The sequence below is a fragment of the Lampris incognitus genome, unplaced genomic scaffold, assembly GCF_029633865.1.
Source record: "Lampris incognitus isolate fLamInc1 unplaced genomic scaffold, fLamInc1.hap2 scaffold_180, whole genome shotgun sequence".
NCBI lineage: Eukaryota > Metazoa > Chordata > Actinopteri > Lampriformes > Lampridae > Lampris > Lampris incognitus.
Window position 1 is genome coordinate 55,648 of NW_026611139.1, and position 16,379 is coordinate 72,026.

Genomic DNA, 16,379 nt, shown 5'->3' on the forward strand with positions numbered 1-16,379 from the left:
ACATTTTAAACTCTTTTTACTACCAGATTTATCCCTTTTACATTTTAAACTGTTTCTTTTTTTACTACCAGATTTATCCCTTTTACATTTTAAACTCTTTTTACTACCAGATTTATCCCTTTTACATTTTAAACTCTTTTTACTACGATTTATCCCTTTTACATTTTAAACTCTTTTTACTAACAGATTTATCCGTTTTACACTTTAAACTCTTTTTACTACCAGATTTATCCCTTTTACATTTTAAACTCTTCTTACTACCAGATTTATCCGTTATTCATTTTAAACTGTTTCTTTTTTTACTACCAGATTTATTCGTTTTTTTACATTTAAAAATTTTTTTTTACTCTACCAGATTTAGCCGTGTTACTTTTGGGGGTTTCAGTTTGTTTTATGAACACATCTGGAAATAATTTGTTACCCTGCCGACTTACACTGTGTGCTTATTTGTCACTATTAAATGTGTTCATAAAGGACAGCTTGATGAACAAACTCACAACAGTGATGATAGTCAACATCTGTACTGCAACTGTTTCGAGGGGCAGGTACTGTCCGAGGAAGGTGCTCTAATAAAGACAAAGTCATACTGCAAAAGGCCACATATCAGTGTGTTAACAACAGAGTAATTTCAGCTTATGTGAGTGAAAGGTTCATTAATGGACAGTTGGACTGACAGCTGGCTGTCCAGCTGTCAGTCCAACTGTCTGTCCAGCCTTTCCAAGAAAGGGAGGAAGAGCGAGAGAGAAAGAGGGAGACGGAAGGGAGTCAAAAATCTGGGATCACTGAACAGGGTGACCTATATTGCTAGGACAGAACTGTGTGTGTGTGTGTGTGTGTGTGTGTGTGTACACACACGTGCACAGGCATGGCTGTTTCAAGTGGGCAAGAGTACTCATTTGCTCCCTGAGCCCTGTAATAGTATTCATGAAACATGGACACCGTTGCACTCAGTCGCACACGCACACACACACACACTCTCTCAACTTTATTTATATAGCACCTATCATTCAAACATGCTTCACATATTAAGATTAAAAGAACACAGACAAAGACATAGATAATAAATAAATAAAATAGACAACAATAAATGTTGTGCTAAAGTACACTAAAAATTACAACAGTAAAACAGTAAAATGTTAAAAACAAAAGTAAAAACTAATAAAGTAAAACAATCCATCCATCCATTTTCCAAACCGCTTATCCTGCTCTCAGGGTCGCGGGGATGCTGCAGCCTATCCCAGCAGTCATTGGACGGCTGGCAGGGAGACACCCTGGACAACTGATAAAAACAAATATGAAAAAAACTAAATTTTAAAAACGAAACGCTACTCCAAATTAAAAGCCGGGTCTTTCGTTTCCTTTCAGAAATACAGGGAGAGCTTCCCCTTCTAATACCCAGCGTGTTCCTCAGTGTGGGGGCACAGAAACAGTAGAAGAAACGATAGAAACAGTAGAAACAGAACAATAGAAACAGGAGAAACAAGAAATAGACGAAACAGTAGAAATAGAAGAAACAATAGAAACCAAAGAAACAGTAGAAACAATAGAAATAGAAGAAACAGTAGAAACGGAACAATAGAAACAGAAGAAACAGGAAATAGACAAAACAGTAGAAATAGAAGAAACAGGAAATAGACGAAACAGTAGAAATAGAAGAACCAATAGAAATAGAAGAAACACAGAAGAAACAATAGAAAGAGAAGGCGGCCTCTCCAGCACCTTCACGGGGCACGTGAGGTATGCTGAAAAGAGAAGCGGTGGAGGCGCTGGGTGGCCTGCAGGAAGGAGCAAGTCGTTTAAAGCTTCGCAAACAAGTACGAGACTGTTAAAAGCCACTGCAAAAGACACGGCTGGCAGTGCAGAGTCTTAAGCAGTCACTTAGTGTGTCCATTTTCTTTGTTTTATTGACGATCCAGCCGCACCATGCTGGACTGGCTGTACTTCTCCTCTACTCGTTTTAGCTACTCCAGTAAAAAGGGAATTGCAATAGTCTAAGCGGCTAGTAATAAAAGCGTCAATTGGCATTTCAGTATCTCTCTGACTGAAAAAGGTCTGACTTTAGCGATATTCCTACGATGAAAAGAGGATCTCTCTTTTTAAAATGAGAATCAAAATTTACATCAGAGTCTAAAATACTCCCAACTTCGTAGTGTGTTTCAATCTGTTTTCGAAAACGACCAAACACAGAGTGCAGTTTTTCTCTTGCTGCTTTGGGTCCTATTAAAAGAATCTGTTTTTTCCTCATTTAGTTTTAACAAGTTTTTACCCATCCATACGTGAATGTCAGTGAGACAGGCAATAAGGGCATGCAGTGCATTGGGGTCATTTGGCGAAACAGAGATTTGCAAATGGTAACTGACGTGGTGACGGCTAATGTTTCCCAGTGGGAGCATATACAATGAAAACAAAGCTGGGCCGAGAACATTTCCTTGAGGAATACCTGTCCAGGCCAGGCCAGCACAGGGCCCACACACACACACACACACACCCATTCATTCCTAGAGACAATTTAGTATGGCCAATTCACCTGACCTACAGTTGATTAAAAATAAAATTCTCTAAAAGTTTACCAGGGAAAGGTAGACTAGAAATGGGACTGTATTTAGCTCCAAGTAATCTAGATTACTCACAACCACACATACATGCACACGCACACACACACACACGTCCAACTTCTCCCAAGCAGAAGTTAGAATGAGTCAGCCCAGACCCATTCACAGGTCAGACAAATGGCGTCTTTGTAAAGGACTGTTATTGCTGACACACTGACTCACAGTTCCGTCGACAGTTAAGAGAGATAGTCTACTTCTGATTCATCACAGAAGGGTGAAGCAGTTCATCTGGATACGTTTACGTTTCATCACTCATCTAAGTGACCTCTCTAGTGTCACTATACTTCTGATTAACACAGCATCAGAAAATGGTGACAATCTTAAAACTACTCTCGTATTTCTTCAAATTTCTGTTTTACATCTGCTTTGGTATTCTTTATTAATCTCCAAAGGCCCTGGTCGGTGTACAGGGTCAGTCACAGTATGGATACGGCTTCGCACGTTCCTTAAACGAACCATATGAGAGACTGAAAGGGTCTGTTAAGCCAGCATGCTAGCAGGACTCTTCCAAGCTGGGCATTTAGCCTCACCGGTTCATACCCATCATCAAACACCTTTAAAAACAATTTTGTCATAAGATGTGCTGTGTAATTCCTACATTTACACTGACCTCTGCTGTTCAGCGACGTGAATAACAACAAATCACCTGGCCCCTCTGCAAGCAGGCAGGAACAACATTCAAACAGGAAGGAGGCAGGTACACAGCCCCGTTAGCTGTTTATGTTTTACAGTGTAACAACCACCTACTGGCAGGAGTTGAAATTGTTCTTTTGTTAACGGCATTTTAATCGTGCCGTGTGTGACTCCAGTGAATATTAGCTAAACGGTGCTTGGCTCAAATAATTTATGGTAAAGTGCCACATTAGAAATAAGTCACATGGGAAACTGTAGAAGAAAATCCAAGGTTTTTTCTTCATTCTGACATCAACATGGTTGTCAGTTGAGTGTCCAATCAGGTTTGAGTGTGTATGTGAATATAAACTGTGAATTGTGTCGACAGCACATCAGCAGTAATGAACGAAGTGAGGACATGAGGGACAATTACCACTACAACAACCCTTGAATCCACATGGGCCTCAGTTCCACTTGCCAGCTGTAATAGTCTCTGCTAGCAAACTAATATGTTCAGACTGGGTCTTATTGTCTGTAGAGGGAAGCTAAGGTCTCAAACTCCACCCGGCACACGCTACATGCTTTGTGTTCTGTCACCATGAACTATGGAGAGTATGGAGGGGGTAACTGTGGCAGGCAGTGGTGTGGTTTGGATATTCGCATGGAGGCAGTAAGAATCAGGAGTGGCTTGGCCATCTAACGAGGGAGACCTTCCTCCCTGTCTGTATGTGAGTTTCAGCAGACAGCCGACACTACGGACCCACCTACATGTTGGTGTCGGTTCAAACTGGGCAATATTTTGAACCATTTCTTTCAGCTCCTGCAGGAGGATTACTAATTAGACTATTACACTGAATGAGTGCTACTGATGTGCATTTTATTCAAATAAATCCTGTCCAGCACCAAGTTCGCTGATCTTTGTGTGTCCTTCTATGAAGGCTGGGCAATAACACAATGTCCTCGTTTATGGTCTTTCACTGGTATTATATCAGCGTGAAATATGGATGTTGTCATACTGTGATACTGAAGTTTGGCATCTAAATTTAGATGAGATATCGAGAATCTAGTTCCTAAAATTTCTTGAAAAATTAGCTCTGAAATATTTGAGGGAGTTTCATTTGAAAACCTTGGTTGGATTCTTAAAAATTATATTTTTGCACATATAAGCATAGTGTGCTGTATATCAATATCATGTACAATCCCCTTTGATTACAGCGATAATTATAAATATTGAGAATAAAACAATAAAATAATAATAAAATATAATAAAAAAACGTGTTCAGTTTGGATATGTGTGTTGGTCTGGATGTGTGTGTTCTTGTAGGTTTTGGATGTGTGTTGGTCTGGATGTGTGTGTTGTAGGTTTTAGATATGTGTGTTGGTCTGGATGTGTGTGTTGTAGGTTTTGGATATGTGTGTTGGTCTGGATGTGCGTCTTGTAGGTTTTAGATATGTGTATTGGTCTGGATGTGTGTGTTGTAGGTTTTGGATACGTGTGTTGGTCTGGATGTGCGTCTTCTTGTAGGTTTTAGATATGTGTGTTGGTTTGGATGTGTGTGTTGGTCTGGATGTGTGTGTTCTTGTAGGTTTTGGATGTGTGTTGGTCTGAATGTGTGTGTTGGTCTGGATGTGTGTGTTCTTGTAGGTTTTGGATATGTGTGTTGGTCTGGATGTGTGTGTTCTTGTAGGTTTTGGATGTGTGTGTTGGTCTGGATGTGTGTGTTGTTGTAGGTTTTGGATATGTGTGTTGGTCTGGATGTGTGTGTTGTTGTAGGTTTTGGATGTGTGTTGGTTTGGATGTGTGTGTTGTTGTAGGTTTTGGATGTGTGTTGTTGTGTTTGTGTTGCGCTGCTGTGGGCTGGGGAAACGACGCATCGTGTTTCTGATTCCTGGACATTTCCCATCTGGTCCAACACTACCTTGCACTAAAGCACCCTGAACATTAATATCACAACGTCAAAGTAACGTTGTCCAAATTAAAGTGAAATTAAAAAAAAAATGCTGCCAGATTTGTACTTTGGACCCCTCCATCATCGTCATCATCATCATCACCACCTTGGGCTTAATCATTTGAGGAAATGTACTGATGGTTAATTAGTCGGCTGCTTATGTAGAAATATTAAGTAATGCAGACAGACAGGTGTGCAAGAAGACTCTGTGTGTGTGTGTGTGTGTGGGGGGGGGGATGCTAACTGAATGTGAGTGACGTCATCGTATTATTTTTTACTGAACAGCACATTACACATCATGGCCACTCATACGCTGTTCGCCATAAGCGGCACACAAACAAAGCACGAAGCCGTTCTAATGAAGGCAAACTTTATTACCGCTTCTTTTGGTTCCCTGGGTCACATTTGGATCTAGACGCACAACTTAGTTAACATAAACATGAACTAACGTTATGATAACCCGTGTTGAGCAAACTTTTCTCTTGCTTTTCTCCACATGCAAAAGCCTCCCTTAGCAAAGGAGCTGGTGCTGTGCAGAGCGACGCCTCCGCCGCCGCTGGGCTGCAGATAAAGGAAAGAACAGTCTGCTTCTGCAACGCAATGCAACCACTGCCATTTCTAAACCATCCTCGTCGGAATGAGCTCTCAAAATTCTCTGTGCTGCATCTTCTTCCAGGAAATGTTATGTTTGGTTGAAAGGGCTCCTCGTCCCTGAGTCTAGGGCTCCTCGTCCCTGAGTCTAGGGCTCCTCGTCCCTGAGTCTAGGGCTCCTCGTCCCTGAGTCTAGGGCTCCTCGTCCCTGAGTCTAGGGCTCCTCGTCCCTGACTCTAGGGCTCCTCGTCCCTGACTCTAGGGCTCCTCGTCCCTGAGTCTAGGGCTCCTCGTCCCTGACTGTAGGGCTCCTCGTCCCTGAGTCTAGGGCTCCTCGTCCCTGACTCTAGGGCTCCTCGTCCCTGACTCTAGGGCTCCTCGTCCCTGAGTCTAGGGCTCCTCGTCCCTGACTCTAGGGCTCCTCGTCCCGGAGTCTAGGGCTCCTCGTCCCGGAGTCTAGGGCTCCTCGTCCCTGAGTCTAGGGCTCCTCGTCCCTGAGTCTAGGGCTCCTCGTCCCTGACTGTAGGGCTCCTCGTCCCTGACTCTAGGGCTCCTCGTCCCTGACTCTAGGGCTCCTCGTCCCTGAGTCTAGGGCTCCTCGTCCCTGACTCTAGGGCTCCTCGTCCCGGAGTCTAGGGCTCCTCGTCCCGGAGTCTAGGGCTCCTCGTCCCGGAGTCTAGGGCTCCTCGTCCCTGACTCTAGGGCTCCTCGTCCCTGACTCGGCTGGCCCTGGCCGCCCCAGCACGGGCAGAGGTAGGGCTGGTGGGCTGTTGTTTCCCCGTCCCCGCTGGCACCCTCTCGTGGAGTGACTGGCTGTGCTGCTGCAGCTAACGCTAGCTTGAACCTTCTCTGTGGCTGCCGCTGGAGTGGGTGTGGTGTCAGCGGTGTTGTTGTCCTCATCCCCGTCGTCCTCGGTAACATTACTATTGATAACACTCGTTTGTGCTTTTTGTGGGAACGTTAACGTCACTTAAGAAAAATCTGATGTCCATTTTGCTTGCTGTTGCTCGCCATTGCTGCTTGGCTGTGTGGACGCGGGTCACGCGGCTTCTTGGAGGAAGAGGAGGATTCTCTTCGACAAATAATTTAAATAATTAAAATGTATTTATCAACACAATCCTACAAGTCTGTCTAAACCCATTCTACACACAATTTATATTTTTAATTTGTCTGAATTTTTCAAGTTTACGGTTACTGCTGAGTGTAAGATGCTACAGCCTGCAGCCACCACAAGGGGGGCGGGGGGGCTAAAGCCCCGGCAGCACCTCCCCCCCCTTCCCGTACTAATGCAGAAAACAGTAACGTGTGACTGTACCGGCTATCTGTCATGCACTGCTCCCTCACATGCCGGAGGAAACGCCGGCACCATTTCTAATAACAAGGTAGGAGGCTGTCGATGACATGAGGTGCATCATGTGAAGGTCTGCACGCCAGGGTCCTCGTCAGTAATGACTTCCTTCATAGGCTGGTCACAGCATTTATTTTCTGACAAAACTCCACACAAAAACAAACCAGAGACCAAGCTGAAAAAAGAGAGATCCGTCATTTTTATTTCATTTTGTGTTTTCTTTCCCGCTGCTGTTTTGCACGGTAAGGTACAGCGCCTTGCTCCATATTTTCCCTTTTTCTTCTTCGCTGATTTAAATAATGAAATCAGAGAGAAATCTCTTTTTCCGAGGACACAGAAAGATTGTTTGTCTTTTTCTTTTTTTCTTTGTCAATAGGGGAGGAGAAGGTGGGACGGGGAGGTGGGGAGGAGACGGGAGCTTACAAGGACAAAAGTTTTTGCACAGCGTTCACAAACAGACAAACAGGGGCGGACAAACAAGGGCGAGGGAGGAAGGAGAGGAGGAGAGAGAGAGGGAAAGAGGGAGAGAGAGCGAGAGGGAGGGAGAGACGGTGTGCTTCGTCATGTCCGAATGAAAACAAGCAGCTCTCAGACTCACTCCTAACCTTAAAAAAAAATTACATAAAACTTTTACTGACAATTATTTGTTTCTTAAAAAACACCCAGTCGTCTATTAGAAAACAACAACAACACGAGCGGAAAAGAACAGGGGAAGGGCAGGAGAAGGAGACAGGCAGGGAGGAGAGGGAGGTGGGGTGGGTGACCTTTAACCTCCTGTGTGTGGGTGGGGGGGTGCTTCAGTTTGATGGTGAGATTAGGAAGTGAGCTTCTTCCTTGACTTGTCGAATGGGCTTGGTGGCAGAAAGAGGAGCAGGTGGAAGAAGAGGAAGAGGAAGAGGTGGGGAAGGAAAAGGCAGTAGAAGATTGGCAGTGACCAGAGAGAGAGAGAGAGAAGGGGGGGGGTAGAGGGGAGAGAAGGAAGGAACTATGAAGGGAGGATGGAGGAAAAGGAGGTCAGAGTGGGCGAGTGACGAGGATGGCAGTGATCGGGGAGCCGGTCTCAGGCAAAAAAATAAAAAAGTAAGTGGAAATCACACCACCCACTCGCTCACATCCACAGGGGAGTCCAGACGGGGGCTGACACGGTGCTGCTCTGCACCAATGCTGAACGGTGTGTAATAGTGTTTATTCTGCTGTATTTATTAACTGTAAATCATGGTTAATAATCACTGGTATCTATCATTAAGCGCCACGCGAAGGCGCCGTTACAGCGCACACACGTACGGAAGAGTTTCTGGATCCAGCACTTCCTTATTAACCCGTTGGCACGACACTTTCACTGGCAGACTAATGCTGAGGTCTTTGGATCAGAAAAAGAAATAAAAACAAACAAAACAACAAAAAACACAGCAGGATGGAGGGGCAAAAGCAGAGAAGTGTGGAGGAGAGGGAGCAACCTTCCTCCAAACCTCCTCCTCCTCCTCCTCTCATCCTGTGTCGTTGGTCCTCTGGTTGACTTGGCGTTTGTCTGTTTATTTCAAGAGGGGAGTGATGGATGGGAAGATGCAGGGAGAGGAAGAAGAGGAGGAGGAGAAAAAGGGAGAGGAGTAAACAGTTCTTCTCTTGTATGGTTGGAGGGTGTGGAGAGGGATGGATGGATTAGAGGAGGAGAAAGTAGAGGGGGGGTGTAGGGAATGTGTTCAGGGTAGGGAGGGGGAGAGAAGTAAAGAATGGTTCTGATAGTTTAATAGTAAGTCTCCTTTTCCACCCAGCCTGCAGAGAAAGAAGAGAAGAGACAAGAAGAGAGGAGAAGAGAAGAGACGAGAAGAGAAAAGAGGAGACGAGAAGAGAAGAGAAGAGAAGAGACGAGACGAGAAGAGAAAAGAGGAGACGAGAAGAGAAGAGAAGAGAAAAGAGGAGACGAGAAGAGAAGAGAAGAGAAAAGAGGAGAAGAGAAAAGAGGAGACGAGAAGAGGGAGAGAAAAACAGATTTCTGGTTTATCATGCACACATTTGCATAAAACGTTACTGAGCTCAGTCATATTGTGAGTTGACCTGACATCCTCCTGTGGTCACTACTTTTACAAAACTATGGAGAAGCAGTCCAGCCTGACACAACACACTGCAGAGTAAAAACCAGCCTGACAAAAGACACTGCAGAGTAAAAACCAGCCTGACAAAAGACACTGCAGAGTAAAAACCAGGCACACGGCAACCTGCAGTCCAGTTATTTCAGCATCCTGGTAGGAAACAAGATGACAAGGCTGGTCCCTGAATGCACCACTTAAACTACATCTCAGAAAGAAATACATATACTGAGGAAAACACAGAGACACTGTCAGTAGTGTGTGTGTGTGTGTGTGTGTGTGTGTGTGTGTGTGTGTGTGTGTGTGTGTGTGGTCTTACCTCCGGGGTTTCGGCGCAGTATGAGTTTTCGGATCTCATCATAGACAAAGATGAGGAAACTGTATGGGAATGCACAGAACCACCAACTTGGCCTGAGAGAGAGAGAGAGAGAAAGAGAGAGAGAGGGAGAGAGAGAGAGAGAGAGAGAGAGAGAGAGATTTATTTTAAAAAGGTACATTTATTCAGAATACATCACAGTCCAACAGCTGATACTCAAACACAATCCTCTCTTTATCGTCCAGCTCATACAAAAAAAGCGTCAGGAAAAAAAGACCATTGAGTATCTAAACAAGTATTTGCAAAAGCAGAACTTCAAAATAAAACAGCCCAACATAAACACAAATTCGCCTCAGAGGGTTAACAGCAACACAACATCCTGTCCTTAGACCCTCGCATCAGATAAGGAACAACTCCCTAAAAAAAAACCTTTAACAGGGAGAAAAAATAGGAAGAGACCTCAGGGAGAGCAACAGAGGAGGAGCTCTCTCCCAAGATGGACAGCGTGCAATGATGTTGAGTTTACACAATGTACATACCAAAGAAATAAAATGGAACAAAGCCAGTAATACAGCCAGGACTTTCCCTCATTACACAAATTAAAAAAGAAAAACATCTTCATCAACTCCCACTATGCACAATACCGCCCCCAGTTCTGGGAGAAAAAAAAGCCATTTTTGTGTAGGAGCTCTGCTCTGTAGGGTGATGTTTGTGGTGGAAACCAGTTTCTGGGAAAGTCCTGGAGAGCACCGGTGGTGGACATCCAGCCTGGCTCCATGAGTCAGTGGCTCCTCCAGCAGCAGTAAGAGGAAGATCGCCCAGAGCAACACACTCGTCCACCAAACTCGTCTTAAGCATCATCAAGGAGTTGCCATTTCACTTTCTGTACAAGTTTTCTCAGTCTGGAGATTTCCTGCTCAGTAAATGTGTTCACTTCCAAATCTCCTGTGTTTTTCATCAAACGTCTGACTGAGTCCACAAAAAGCTGCAAGTCTGGAAAGTAATTTTCCACCTTGACCACCCTCAAACCCTTGGTGACCTGGAAAAGCTTCCTGATTTTCAGGAAAGCTTGGCTCCCTTCAGTGTCCACCTGTGTATGAGAAGTGGGAACTAACAGTCACTTTCTCCTGTGGCCCCCTCAGGTGAAGAGGAGGAGGGTGGCTTTTTACCCTCTGAAACCCTCTTTGCTTTTAAATTGTCCTGTCTACCCTCTGTGGCCTTCCTTTTAATAGACTTTTTTAATTTTACTTCATCGTCCGACAGCGTCTCTCCCTCTTCCTCAAGTACAGACTCTGCCACTCTAACAGCAGTCTGCCATATTTGCTTCTTCCCACCACAATTCACATCTCGCCCAGCCAGGTTGCTTCACTCCCCGTTCTCACTGTTTTCATTTCCGTCAGCTTCCACCTGTTCAAGTCCTGTCACCTTCCCATCGTGAGCACCTTTTTTAACCAGCTCAACCTGCCCACCTTCCTCTCCTGCCTGCTCAGTCCATCCGTTTTCCTTATCTTCTCCAGCCTCGGTCTCTTTCTGTTCCCCCACCTAGTCTATTTCTCCTGCCCCTCGCTCCCCGGCCTCCTGTCTGCCCTGTGCCGACTCGGCAGCGCCGTCCTCAGCCGGACATGCGCCGCTCATGGCGCATCGCCTACCCTCACTCCTGCCGGGACGAGACCTTATTAAATGCCCCTCAGACCCACGGCCAAAACATTTCATCATACCGGATGTAACAAACACAATGTAGTCAAACTCGTCAATCCTGAACTTAAGCTTCAGATCCAAATCCTCCGCATTAGCTCTCAGAATTATGAAGCCTCGTCTCCTATGGGACACGGTGTGTCTCAAGTGAGGAGACTGGGAACCCGAAGAGACCATTTTTATCGGGGACACTCGCTGTCCGTATCTGGCAGGCTCCTTCTGTAAAGCGGCCTCCCTCATGAAGGGGGGAACATTAGAAATGGTGAGTCTCGTGGCAGGATGAACCAGCGGCAGAACGGGAGTCAACCTGTCCTTCATCACCACACCGCTGTCCACCACCTGGCTGGCTTCATCACCACTATCGATACACATGACCGCAGCGTCCATATCCCACATGCTCCCCTACCGCGAGGCAGCGCTCCTCCACCGAGCACGTGACCACCGGAGCCACTTTAATCACATGACGGCGTGTCAACTTTTCAAACGCCACCCCTCCACCTCCCACAGCAGCCATATTGCCCCGCTGAGGGCGGTAGTACCGTCACTGAAACTAAAACAACTCTGTTTAGACCTGTCACCGAAAAAAACTAACTAAAAGACAACAAAAAAGCACATGAAAAAGGACAAGACGGAGAGAACAATGGGGGGGGGGGGCATTTTAGAAACTCGTTTATACCGAAGCAACACGCTGCTACTCCCTCCTCACTTCCTCACCCGCTCCGAGAGAGAAGAGAGGAAGAGAGGAAGAGAGAGAGCGAGAGAGAGAAGAGAGGAAGAGAGAGAGCGAGAGAGAGAGAGAGGAAGAGAGAGAAGAGAGGAAGAGAGAGAAGAGAGGAAGAGAGAGAGAAGAGAGGAAGAGAGAGAGAGAGCGAGAGAGAGAGAAGAGAGTGAGAGAGAGAGAAGAGAGAGAGAGAGAAGAGAGGAAGAGAGAGAGAAGAGAGGAAGAGAGAGAGAGAGCGAGAGAGAGAAGAGAGAGAGAGAGAGAGAGGAGAGGAAGAGAGAGAGAGAGGAAGAGAGAGAGAAGAGAGGAAGAGAGAGACCGAGAGAGAGAGCGCGAGAGAGAGAGAGAGAGAGAGGACTCTCTGGGAAGGTTCACATGTTGTTCAGGTCTTGGAGCTAGTGTGGTTGACTATGCAATAACTGACATGGACCCCACCTCCTTCAACACATTCACTGTCAGACAACAAACTCCTCTTTCTGACCATAACCAAATTAGGATTTTCTTCAAAACTATTAACCTGACTCAAATGCCTATAGAGGAGCCCAGCAAGCTGTTCAAAATTAATAAGACCTACAGATGGGCTGCAGACAGTGCAGAAAAATTTATCAATATCCTGAATTCATCCAAATTACTTAATATGATTACTAACTTCATTAACAAACCGTTTGAAACTAATAAGGACAGTACCAACCAAGCTGTCAATGAAATCAATTGTATCTTTCAGACGGCAGCAAACATGGTCCTACCAAGGACCCACAACAGAAAAAAAGAAACAACCTGAACATGAAAAATGGTTTGACAACGATTGTAAAAATATAAGAAAAGAACTGCGTAAATGGTCAAACCTGAAACACTACCAACCTCAAGATATGGATATAAGAAAGAAATATAGCGAAACATTAAAACGATATAAACACACATTAAGAATGAAAAAACAAAGCCATGTAGATAGAACCCTACAGGAAATAGAACATTCCCTGAATCAAAACCAATTCTGGGAAATGTGGAATAATTTGAGCGCTACAAAACCACAAGACCTGCCTATCCAAAATGGAGAAATGTGGAAAAGTCATTTTGAACATATCTATTCGGAGGTGGCGCATTCTCAGTGAGTGTGGCCCCCTGGGGCCGAGTGCATGGCCTCGGCGTTGTTGGTGCCGTGTTCTTGCCGGCTAGGCCGTGGAACCATAAACTGTTATTGCTACTGTTGTTGTTTGATAGCATAATCATTGTTGTTGTTATTACGATCATTGTTGTGTTGTGCTGTTGTTTTACATGCTTTGGCAACATGTACACAAACCTGTCATGCCAATAAAGCACATATTGAACTGAACTGAATTGAATTGGAGAGAGAGAGAGAGAGAGAGAGAGAGAGAGAGAGAGAGAGAGAGAGAGAGAGAGAGAGAGAGAGGTGTATATACTATATACAGTGCATCCAGAAAGTAGGCTTCCAGAAAACGAGAACGAACCGACTGCCTCGGCCAACTGATCCGTGACCACAGCCGTTTAAGGTCCCTGCTGTGTTCACTGCATGCACAGGAAAGAGAGGAAGACGCTGGTAAGAACGAAGACATGTTAAAATGGTAGCCTTTCAAATAATCATGTTGGCGCGTTGTCCCATGTCACATTAGAAATGGTGTTCATGTCTGTTGTGTGCACACTTGGGGACTCTGCACCTCCCGAACAAGGACATCAGGAGAAGCTTTTCTGCCTTAGCCAGTCCGGACTTCCACCGCCCATGATGAAACTGGCAGCTCGCCATGACAGAGCACGCCGCTTTTAAGGGAAATGAGAGGAGCTGATTTGATGGCCGTAACTGAAGACTGCCCCCACCACTCCTACTGATCATTTATTCCTTCTACTCCAACACTTTTACAACCGCACCTCCGTTGCACCCGATTACCGCCAGCCTAGCATGTCCTGAAGTCATCAAAAAAAATGTACCGGCCACACCTTGAACTAGCGCCGGCGCCTTTGACCGCTATGACCTGGAGACGAGATCCCTTAGTCTCCCCATGACTGGCATCCGCGTTGGTGAGCTACCTGTTGTGCACTTGTGCCATTTGGGTTTGACTGGACACACACTCGTGCCTACGATATGCTTTACTACCTGGTGCTGTGAGTTAATGACAGACACACACGTTCATCCGCTGACACTCACTTGAGTGGGTACATCCGCAGTGCCACGTCCATGCCGGGGCAGTAAGACAGGAAGGCAGCCAGGGCCGTCTCCTCAAACAGGCCAAAGATCAGGATCTTGTTCCTGGATAAACAAACACAAAGACGTGGGACAGAGTTAGAGGACACACTGACAGAAGGATGACGAGACAGGGACAGAGACATGAAGACGGAGAAACTGAGGAGTCAACACTCGTATTCCTGAAATGTTGAGATAAGGGAAGTGTTTTAACTAGGAATCCTCCAGTAATAAACAGAAACATGAGGGCATGACTACATCAATAGAGGAGAGTCAATAAAATAGGCAAAAATTAATTTACTGATAAACTGATGACAAAGGAAAACTAATATTCCAAAGAAATGCCAGATGTTTTATTCATCCATTCATATCTACACGTAAAATTCATTTTGTTTCTTCTTTTGGATTTTTCTCCCCAATTGTACTTGGCCAATTACCCCACTCCTCCGAGCCGTCCCGGTCTCTGCTCCACCCCCTCTGCCGATCCAGGGAGGCCTGCAGCCTATACCACATGCCTCCTCCCATACATGTGGAGTCACCAGCCACTTCTTTTCACCTGACAGTGAGGAGTTTCACCAGGAGGACGTAGCGTGTGGGAGGATCACACTATTCCCCCCAGTTCCCCCTCCCCCCTGAACAGGCGCCCCGACCGACCAGAGGAGGCGCTAGTGCAGCGACCAGGACACATACCCACATCCGGCTTCCCACCCGCAGACACGGCCAATTGGGTCTGTAGGGACGCCCGACCAAGCCGGAGGTAGCACGGGGACTCGAACTGGTGATGTCTGTGTTGGTAGGCGACGGAATAGACCGCCACGCCACCCAGAAGCCACATGTAGCATTCTATTTCTTCCACATTTTTAGGTGCCTGGTAGAGACGTATACATGCACCATGCAGGCTTTCTGAAGTGTACAGTCCAGCTTTCACATGTTGAAAGAACATGAAGGCTGCACAGCCGAACACATGACCAGCCACTTCATTTTCTCTTTTAATTGTTCAGTTAATGAGTCACATCGTCAATGTTCAGGCTGAAAAAGGTTTAATAGTGCTCCGTCCTGTCCGTATGGCTGACACAGTGGACTATCATAAGGATCCGGTCCAAATGTACTTTTGGATTGCTGTGGTGTTTCTCCCTCCAGGCTGACCTTTAGGACTGGAGCAGAGCCGAGTCATGTTAGCGGTATCTGGGTCTGTGTGACTGCTATAGAAACATTTCCTGCCAAAAACTGCTCCACGGGGAGAGGACAGATGAGGGAAGACCCATGGATGATAAAGGGGAAATGGGGGAACAAATAAAATAATCAAAAACCGTTGTTTTGTGTTGTCCCAAAAAATGTTGTTGGACTTGGCGAGTGTCTGATTCTTGAAATAAATCAAACACATCTGTTGATGATGACATCTGGTATCGACAGCGTTGGCGGCACTGACGTGACTCCCTGACATTTAACACAAGACACTTACAAACAGCTATAGCGCCTTACCAAGACAAGTCAGGATGAGCTGTTAAAACAACAGAAACCCTCTGCAAGATTATTGATCTTATCAGACAAGAAAAAAACCAGACTCATTCTCTGGACAGGAGATTTAGCAAGTAGCAAGTGCAAAAAATCACTTGCTACGATCTTGGTTTTTGCAGTGCACTTGCAGATCTCACTATATATATTTATAAAACTTTGTTAAAAGAAACACTCAAAGGTAGGGAAAGTGCTCAACAAATAAGGAGCAAAATAATCCGGTGAATCACGTAAATTACTTATTGCATGAAACAGGCTTGTACTGTCTCATAAAGAATTTACTTGACTCACTGGATTTTATATATTGGTTTTTAAAGGGGGGCGAATATTCCACACATCTCAGTAGTCTTTATTTATCCAGTAGGGATAGGGTCACGGCTACTCGACTGTGTTTGTCCGTATACAGTTTAAACATGGTTAAATGTGTTATGTGGTGTCTGTGTACAGTTTAAACATGGTTAAATGTCTTCTGTGGTGTCTGTGTACAGTTTAAACATGGTTAAATGTGTTATGTGGTGTCTGTGTACAGTTTAAACATGGTTAAATGTGTTATGTGGTGTCTGTGTACAGTTTAAACATGGTTAAATGTGTTATGTGGTGTCTGTGTACAGTTTAAACATGGTTAAATGTCTTCTGTGGTGTCTGTATACAATTTAAACATGGTTAAATGTGTTATGTGGTGTCTGTGTACAGTTTAAACATGGTTAAATGTGTTATGTGGTGTCTGTATACAATT

The 16,379-nt window shown here is 45.2% G+C and overlaps 1 protein-coding gene across 1 annotated transcript in view; it reads right to left on the bottom strand.

Moving 5' to 3' along the window:
• Positions 1–8,750: 8,750 nt before the first annotated feature.
• Positions 8,751–16,379, bottom strand: part of LOC130132831 (sodium/potassium-transporting ATPase subunit alpha-3-like) — a 59,518-nt gene continuing 51,889 nt past the window's right edge. Inside the window, exons 24-26 of the mRNA XM_056301855.1 lie at positions 14,093–14,194; positions 9,519–9,610; positions 8,751–8,885 (exon numbers count right to left, since the gene is read on the bottom strand). Coding sequence (XP_056157830.1) covers positions 8,857–8,885; positions 9,519–9,610; positions 14,093–14,194 — 223 coding nt within the window. The 3' untranslated portion in view covers positions 8,751–8,856. The remainder of the gene's footprint in view (positions 8,886–9,518; positions 9,611–14,092; positions 14,195–16,379) is intronic.